At 33.5% G+C, this 9942-nt stretch overlaps 1 protein-coding gene and 1 long non-coding RNA gene across 3 annotated transcripts in view; one reads left to right on the top strand and one right to left on the bottom strand.

Moving 5' to 3' along the window:
- LOC146543624 (uncharacterized) overlaps window positions 1–9942 on the top strand; it is a 36537-nt gene that overhangs the window by 1447 nt on the left and 25148 nt on the right. The gene's annotated exons all lie outside the window — the stretch shown is intronic.
- The window catches only part of RASA2 (RAS p21 protein activator 2), a 45122-nt gene continuing 41228 nt past the window's right edge, over window positions 6049–9942 (bottom strand). For both annotated transcript variants that reach the window (XM_085233190.1, XM_085233191.1), the window contains exons 23-24: window positions 9362–9551; window positions 6049–8411 (exon numbers count right to left, since the gene is read on the bottom strand). In XM_085233190.1, the coding sequence (XP_085089316.1) occupies window positions 8384–8411; window positions 9362–9551 (218 nt within the window). In that variant the 3' untranslated portion in view covers window positions 6049–8383. The remainder of the gene's footprint in view (window positions 8412–9361; window positions 9552–9942) is intronic.

Here is a 9942-nt window from a genome sequence, read left to right as displayed (position 1 = left end):
TGCGGCTTCAAATCGCTAACTTTTTGGGATGCCAGCTTTCCTTCAAGAACAATTGCTGTTGACTGTCACAGCTGGGTTATATCTAATTATACAGGCACAAGAATAATGATGTATAGAAACCGATGTATGTAAGAATATGGACTGAGAAAATTAGAATCTCTCCCCCTCCTTGAAAATATCTATTTCTTAACTCCCTTTCACAATTCAAGATGTTTCATCAAGAGATGTAGTTTTCCCTCTAACATCTCCCTTATTCAGCTCTGACCTGGCAACAAAAATAATTTTGTACACATTAATAAAAACATTAAAATTCAATAGATAAAGTAATTTTGAATAACCCAAACATCACCTGAATGGACTGGACTGCCTTCACAAAAGGGAGATGACCACCAAATCCTTCTGGAATTCCAACTCGTGACCTGTTTGCCAAGACTGCTAACAGGTGGAGCCATACACTCTGGCAGACTTGCACACAGTGCTTCTTGCGTACAAGGATCTGGCTTTGGGTAGTAAAGGCATAAATATGCTGATCACTTCAGTTACATTCATCTTAAAAATCTCTTCCTATGCCTATCAACTCTTGAGACAAGATGGATGCATGTCTTAACTGATAATACTATAAAAAGCAGATCAACAAAGGAAACAAAAGATCTTAAGGTAACTACCTTCCTAGTCAAACTTGTTAACCTTAATTCAATTATTTGTATCTCATCATGTCTATATAGAGATCGATAAAAGAATTATGGCACTTCTGAACATAATTAGTAAGAATAGGAGTAATCCAGAAAGTTCGCATATTTTTTGTATACATTTTCTTCTCTTATTTGCATAATTCTATGATACATATTCAATGATACATTGCATCTTTATACCTTTTTGCACAGATGTTTATATATTAAATATATCTTCGTAGAGTAAAAAATGTCTGAAACCCCAAAGCAGATTTTATTTCTCCTATGTAAAATGTTAACTGCCTCTGAAAATAATTTAAAACAAAAAGGAAAATAATTTACCTGATGTAGTCCCTCCCTCCCTCTAGTTTAACACAATTGGTCTGGCCATCTCTAATTTTTCTTGACAGGAATGGGAAGGAAACTGGTTTTAGTTCTCTTTAGTTTGGAAGAATTCATATGAGCAAACTATGAGGCATAACGTAATTACATTTGGGTGCCATCAAAATGTAGCACATTGGTGATATATTGGGCACATGTAAAAACAACAACACTGATTTAAACAACGTGGCAATACTAGTATTAACCTGCAACCATTCCCTGTGCTTTCTCATTTTATGATGCTACAAGTGGTTTTTCCCTCCCTCTGGTCTCTCTGCCTTTCTTCTTGATACAAGAGGCCATCACTCATAACCAGCTTTGCTGCTGAGCATAAAAGTTGAACTGAAAGAACAGCTCAGAGTTTATTCTCAAAGGCTGAAAGACTGAGATGCCCTTTTGTACAAGCAAAATTGCCAAGGTGACACACTGCTTTCAATATCAGGATGAAAAATGTTTTGAAAAAATAGCTTTTCCAAAGTAGAAAGGAGGTAACTTCTCATCTTGTACCCTGGCTCGTTCTGCCTTGTCTACTGTTACAAATAAAAAACTTGCACTTGTTCTGGGCAGTGCAAGTTGTAGAGCAATTATGTATAAGTACCTGTGTATATTTTGCTTCATAGAAAAATGGCGAGTTTCCTATCCAGTAAATGATTTCTTGGTTAACATCTTTAGAGTTTATAGAATCAAGATTCCAAGAAGTTTTGAAGAAGTTCTGTCCTGACCCTCCGGAATTCATCTATTACACAACATTATGAAGGTAGCGCGTAGGAAAATGGCACCATTTTAATCCACAAATAAAACTTAATTATTTCACATAGGGTAGGGCATGACTGCATTGGTTCACATCATTCAGACTTTGCTGAAAATGTTCTAAATTGCTTATTTAATAGAGGAATTTGAACTCATGGCTCACTGAATGATTGTTCAGATAGAATTATAGCTGCACAGGCAATTGTGAGCTATAAAATGGTGAAAAAACAGCTTCTTTTGCAACTATGAATGGGGTGGTACATAATAGCAGGTATAAAAATTAGGACTTGCTTATATTATGCAGTTTATAATCAATTATATTTCTGCATGAATTTTACAGTAAGATATGGCATAATTCATCAAGCATTTATTCTAGGTTCTGATTGTCTCGAAGTCAAAGAATACTCACTGAAGGCTCCAAGTGTTTAACACCCAGTTTCAAAACAGAAAACTTGCACAGATTTCTTCTTATTGTCCTAATCCCATTTCAACTGAATATACTTATCTTCCCCTCATAAGATCATCTTCATTTCCCATGCATCTTTTAAAACTGTAATTATTGCACAGACTTTTGGAAGAAAGTACAATTATGTCTTTCATAGATTCTATGACTTTTGAGAATGGAAGCATTTGAAAATGACCTGACTTGTGTTATTTTTCCTTTCTTCTTTCCTCATACAACATTTTTGAAGTTTTTTTCCCCCCCGCAGCTTGCTTACTCTGAAACATAGAATCTGAGGTTATTTTTACTAATAACAAAATTGTTCTGGAAATGTCAGTTTTATGATAATGCAACGAACAGTTATGTAAGTATTTGTGTATCTTGGCCAAATAATTCGTAGGCTGAACTGTATTAGTACACTTGCTGTTTGCTCTGTCAATAGAATAATGTATATCAGAAGTCTTAAGTACTGTGTCAAATTAATTTATCTGCCAAAGAAAAGAATTCAAGCATAGCTCTCTGCCAAAATTGTTCCTTAAACTCTAGATCATCTGTGTCTCTCTGTGGCCTTCTATCAATACGAACATGCTTAACAGTGCTATTAATGCCAGTATTAATTATACTATTGTGGTTGTAGACAAGACCTCGCTAAGTGCACCTGTGACAAAACCACCTTAAGGTTTTACTGAAGCTGCCTGAAGCAACTGCCAAAATGGGCCATACTTGAAAGATAATGTGTAGTTTTTGTGAAACAAGTCTGAAGCAGGCATCCAGATATAAAAAATAAATAAAAACAGGAATTTGGGAAACATACTGCATTAGTGGAATAGATTGAATACCACTTTCACAGTGGGAAGGTCTTGCTGGGCAGGAGACTGAAGTAGTCACAGAAATATTGCTACCAAGAGTACCAAACTGAGTTTAAAAGAAGTACGTTCTGTCCATTCTAGCTATATTGCAGTGCTCAGATGTGATTAATCATGAATTTTACACAAGTGTGGGTAAGCGTTCAAAGATTAACAAGTACCGGAAATTCAAATTTAGTGTTTCACATTATACATATTCAGTGAAATGGATCAATACCTAGTATTCAGAAGGGAGATCCTTAAGAAGTTTTTACAAAAGTAGTAAATGACTTTTTGTGGGAACCTCTCTGGAAATCTAGACCGAACAGCTCCTGGCTTCAGTGAACTGCTCCATTAGGTCTAATCCTTGAGACGCCTCCATTCTTCATACAACACCACTCAAGCTCATCCACAACTGCTGAATCTGAGTCTCAAGGCCAACAACGCAAAGGTCCCAGATGACTCAAATCCCAACAAATACTACACTAAAATCTTGCTTGCTAATTATTTTATTCTGTAGTAAAGCTCAGTTATTGCTATTCCATCCATATAGTGTGAATTTTCAAACTCAAAGCTCATCTCATATTTCATTTATTAAATTTTTAACAAATTAACTGTTAAGACAAGATTATACTTATTTTAACTGAGGTTAGCTGTTTGAGAATGGAACTACATTCTGGACTGAAAAGCAGGTTATCTTCTTGTAAAGTTATGAAAGGACACTTTAATTGCATTTCTAAACAACGTATAGAACTGTATGTACTGCCACCTACACGGAAACAAGAGGCTGAACTGTACCTATTTACCCTTCCCCTTGTAAAGTACTTCATAGGTCTAAGGATAAAACTGCATCATAAACATCAGATCTGAGTACGATTGTAGATACCTTGATTTTTGTAGGGGAGTTTCCCTTTTACTAGTTCTACAGTCTGCAGACTACTTGTCATCTGATGAAGGCTTTTTCTCTGTCACCTAGCAGCAACATCAAAGGGTCTGCAAGAGACTTAGCTGCAGACTGTGTTAAACACGTGGAGCTTCTACCCCCATGCTGCTAGCTGGCTCCTGAGGTAACCCTTCTGTAGGTACAGCGTCCTCACGCTCATCTAGGAGGAAAACATTCTATCAACAATCTGGCTGACTTTGAAGCCTTTTGCTTTTTATCACTCTTTGCTCCCTGACACAGTGCATTTTTTCCACTCAAACACCAGTCTGGACTAAAAGAGGGGATATCCTGCACTTTTTGAGAAATCAAATTCTTCTACAGTGCTATCTCAGAAGGACCGGGTAAGAAATTTTTATCTTTAAATACTGAATTCAAGTCACAGTAAATTGAGCTGTTCTACGATTGTCTTTTTATTCTGCTTAACAAGAATAACCAGAAATAGAGGATGAGAGAGAAAAGCCACAGACCTTTAGAGCAAGCTAATTTGCTCTAAAAGGCATATAATGTTTCTAAAATGTTTTTATAAAGATTCCTAGCTTCCTTTTGGTGAAACTTAACTACACTATAAACACACAACTGCACAGCATTTGCAATTCTAAATAATCTAAAATAACTATGACCTCAAATCATTAAAAGCTCAGTCATTGCAACTGAATGGAACATCATATCCAGATATCAGAAATGTCTACATAAATCAATGTAAAGGATAATTAAAAAGCAGCTTAACATGGTTGTGTAAAAATTTCAACGTCAGAAGAGAAACAGAGTTTGTGTATTTCCTCAATACAACAACCACACATTAAACCTTATTCTGATATTGCAGAGCTGTAGATTTTCAAGTTCCAGACCTTGATGCAGGTACATCAAAATCTTTTCTCACAGTAACTTTTATTACAGAATTTCAGTAACTGACAAAGCATTCTGGCAGTAGTTTCATCAAGACTGAACAAGCTAATCTACATAAATCAAATACAATACAAACCTTAAATATCTTTTTGCATCTGCTCATGAGATCCTTAGTTAAATTGTATGCATTCTCCCATTCTGCTAGAACTTATGCTTGTTTGTTTCTGGGAGCTTTTGCTTGCTGGTCTGGTCTTTAAAAAAAGAGCATGCATATGGAATAAAAGAAAAGTTGAATGAATATCATCATAAGTAAATGCAAAAGAACTTAATATTTAAATTATGTACAAATAAGCATAAATTAATGTCACATCATGCTCACATTAGCTGTGAATAGAACAGAGTACTGCTAAAATTGCCACAGAATCTTTATAAATTTGTTTGGAGTGCTCACAGAAAAAAATTCTTTCTACATTTCCGTCATCTTGAACTACCTCCACTTTCTGAATCTCTGCAAATGATTGCAGTGACGTTAGATTGGGCTTTAATACAGTTTATCTTAGAATTAATAAAAATTTATTCCAAAATGTTGACAGTCTGTAGTCTAACTCCTAATAAGAACTTCCATATCAGCAATAAGTGACAACAGGTCAGCTCTCCGTACAAGGAAATAAAACATCAAGACAGTAAAATATGTAACTACAAAGTTATCTTCTAAAAACACCTAAAACAAAGGAAGAACAGCAGGTGACAAAAAAAAAATATTTTTTCTCCATATGCAATTTAAATAAAAATAGCTCTGATGTGTATATAACACTGGTATACTAGATAGGTAATAAATAAATGAAAAAAATGTATTATCTAACACCAGAATTAGATATCCTTCAATACATCATACTAGGTGTTTAAACATTTCAGAACTGTCATGTTACTGAAGCTTCTTATGTACACTGCTATGCTGTTAAGTAGCACTTCTCTCTCCAGCCATAACCCTAAGTTAGACTGCAGCGATGCTGTAGATGACCAGAAAAGATCCCTCAAAGTCGTTTTTTTTCTTCTGTGTACTAGATACTTATTTTGTTGTAACCAACTCCTGTATGGAAACTCCTATTTAGTCAGTCTTCAAGTCAACATTTTCAAAAGCCAGGCCTCACAGTAAGTGCACAGCATATCTCAAGTTTGTTGAAATTTATTTATGAGTTATTCTCAAGCCATGTTACAAAACATTTTAATGTCTTGATAAGAAAATAAAATTTAAATAAAAATACATTCAACAATACATCAGCATAATACAAATTGAAACTAATGATAATTTACAATCCAAACAGAACTAATTACTGAATAACATCATGTTTCTAGACTAATCAAAATGAAGGCAACTTTAATTATTAATCATCCTACTTGTACCTAATTAAGTTCTAGAACATCTACTGTGTTTTGAAACATTATAAAAATGAGAAATTAAATCCTACTGGTCACAAATATTCAATGGCCTTTGTTCTTTTTCCAGTACCATCAAAGAAAAAAGTGCATTTTCTTTATTATTAACTTTCTTTAAAAAAAGTTCCAAGTGTTTTTCCATAATTTGGATTATGAAACCTTTAAAAAATGGCCCCAAGGAAGACATGCTTTGCCACAGTGTTAATCAATGTACAGCACAAACTAACTTTGACAGATAAAAGCACTTAATTTTTGTTTAATGGCAACTTTTTAATGGCATTGTATAAACCCAATTTACCTTGGCAAAACACATTTCTTGGCATTAGTATGATTCCCACCACTCCAATTTCAACCGTTGGCAAATGAAAGTCCCTTAAAATACATCAAAATTTAAGTAAGGGCAAAAACAGTGGAGGTGACTGAATGATTGTGGCTTTGCAGATACTAGTACTGATGCCCAGACATTCTATCATGGTTTGCATGGTTTTAAAACAAATAGTTATTTTAACATTAGTTACATTCGTTAAAAAAAAAATTTCAATCTTGTCTTGCCAGTGTGCTTCTATTACAGAAAACCTCCCTACAACAGTGTTACAAACATATAGTAATTGAAACAGCTTACAGTTTTCAAGCATTGTGGATTGCTACTCTATTTGTACATCACATTTCTAATTAATTTGGCCAAAATCATGATTGTAAAACAAAACACACCAACAAATAAACAACAGAAGATCCCACAGCAAATGCTCCAAAAATAAAAAGTACCACATATACTTATTGTTAACAATAGTATTCCAAGGAGTACCATTATATTTAATACTGATGAAGCAAAGTTGCCATCTTTGCTTCTTCCTGCTTATATACAGAAGTTCTTTCAGCAGAAACCTAACTTCTCAGATGAAATGAGCAAAAATTAATCTTACTAGAGTCAAGAATGACAGTTTAAAAATTGTGTTAATTGGCAAATAAGAATTCATATAACTAAAGATATAAAAATATTCACTGAAGCATTGTTTAAAGAAAAACAATGTTGATCATTGAACTGATCATAACAAGCAGATACTACAAAGTATCTAAAAATAATCTGGGATAGTCCAGATATCTAAAGTGCTTTGAGTGATTATAATAGAGATTATTTATTAGATTTGTAATCAAATGATGAACTGAACCTAGCTATTTTTTTTTTTTTTTTAAATCAAAAAACCATGAACGGGATGATATAGATTGATTGGTACTTAACCATAATCAGTTCACATTTGAGTTTGTTTGTTTTATCTGTAGGCAAACTTATTTATGAAGAATACTGCTACCCTGCATTTGTTTTCAGATTAAGAAAAAAAAAGTATGTACCTTAAAAAAGTACCCCAGAGGAAATTGATAGTGGTCTCATGTCACTCCAGATACTACTCACTCCAAATGTAAACAGGAGGCATAATAAAAGTTCCCTGATTTCTTCTTCAGTACTTAAAAAGCAACAAAACCTAAACTCTGGTGTCTGCTGTCCAGATTATTTGCAACATACAGCTGTAGTTAAACCAAGTTCTGACAACACCTAACATAAGAAAAAAAAGAATGTCAAATGACTTGAGTGTGAAACTTCAGATCTTTTCTATGACAGAGTATCTTGGGATTTCTATTTAAAGATTGTTATCAGCAGGGCAGGCACTCATGGTAAACTCACACAAGTCTGCAGTACATGCATTAGGAGATGCAGTATAACCAACAAACGTCACGTTGATTTTCTTCCATTAAAAAGCTTATTTGTTTAGAAAATTCTGTCCTAAAACAGCAAACAACTCTTAGATTTATTCACATTTGTTACTTTTAGAACCTGGAACTTCAAGTTCCTCAGCAAAATGAGAATAAACTTTAAAAGACCAGATTTCCAAGTAGCTAGCTTTCTGTTAAATATTAAATAGATTGTCAACACAACTAGCATCTATTTCATTTTTAAATACTTTGTGAAAATGCACATAATGAACTGCAAAATGAAACAAAACAAAAGAACAGAACACTTGAGAATGTTTCCAGTTTTTTTTGTATCCAAGTGTGCCATAGTTGGTTTTGGTTAGGAAACCTTTCCAATTGGATTTTTTCTGGAAAAAAAGAAAACGTTACATGTAAATATTTTTAATGGTCAACATTTGCTTTTTAATTCTTTCATGTAGTTTTTACTCATTAAGTAAAACTATTTTTTTGCATAATTTCTGGATGTTTGTGATTTGCATAAAGCTTTATGTACTTGCATATAAAACTTGTATATCAATTGTCAACTTCTCAGAACAACCTGAGCCCAATATCAAAGTAGGGGAATGAGATTGTTGTAGCATTCTTTCTTCTGAAAATTTAAATATTACTGATGCAACAAAGAAAACACAAAATTTGACCAGCGCTGTTCTGTGGACAAAAGCTCGGATCAAGGAGAATCAAAAGAATCAGCTCTGGAGCAATAATGAACTTAAAAAAAAAAATTAAATTCAATTTTAAAAAATTGCATTTATCATTGAGCATGAGAATTTAAACTGCAAAGTATGTAATAAATGTATGTTTTCAGTATAATTTTTAGTTACATAGAACCTGATAATTTAACCTTCTTAACTTGATGCTTGATAAAAAGAATTAAAGTTTAAAAAAAGCACTAGAAGGTAGTCAGACAACTGAACTCCTTAACTGAAATTTGACAAGACAACTTAAAATATTATGTTTCTTAAAATATAAAGGAATATTTTAAGGAATGCTAGGGGACAGTTCAGGTTAACACGTGAAGTACACACAAACTTTAAATTGCAAGAAAACAGACTCATTGCTTATGTGAATCTCAACACAAACACAGATGAAACAATATTCTTCTGTTACGACTTATCATCTATCAGTGGTGAAGAGCTGCACTATTACAAATGGAGAAAAATAAGGGATGTCATTTCCTTCACATCTTCCGGTAGTCTAAAACTAATTTTGGATTAGTTATTGCTACCTGAACTCTTTTTTTTTTTCTTTTATTTTTATTAGTAAATATTTGTATGTCAAAATTCTTTAAGATACTTACTCACTACCATATTCAGCACTGGACGATCTCTTCTTTTGGTACTTTTCATGTGATTCATTCAGCTTTTCTACTGTATCTATTATCTGTTTAAGTGTATGAAAAGTTGCCACAGAATCTTCAATTGTGAAGTTAGAATAGTCATCTGGTTCTTTCCGTGGACCCTGATAGACAGCTATGCTTCCACAAGCCTCTACAAAAATAATCACAAAATCCCGATTAGATGTTGGTTATGAATAAACACATTTAACTCTTACCATGTAAATGAGGATTCTGAAAATCTGAAAAGTGGTATCACTCTAGCTTATGCTTGTAACAGATTGAGATAGAAAACAGTATCAACTAGATGCATTTGTGATTCTATTGCTTGTTCTTCACTAGTTCTGCATCCTGATTATTCTGCTCCTTCCTAACTGAAGAAAAAAAAAACAAACAACAATGCATTCTTGTAACTCAGCTACGTGGCATATAACTCTTGTCATAGCCAGGAAAATCAGATCGGGGCAGAAAAGCAAACGACTATAATTGCTATCTTTGTTTAGACTATTTCAGAATTTTTTATATGCAAATTCAGTTAGAATAAT

This window comes from Meleagris gallopavo, chromosome 11, assembly GCF_905368555.1.
Source record: "Meleagris gallopavo chromosome 11, MGAL_WU_HG_1.1, whole genome shotgun sequence".
Taxonomy (NCBI): domain Eukaryota; kingdom Metazoa; phylum Chordata; class Aves; order Galliformes; family Phasianidae; genus Meleagris; species Meleagris gallopavo.
This window is presented reverse-complemented; position numbering and strand designations above follow the sequence as displayed.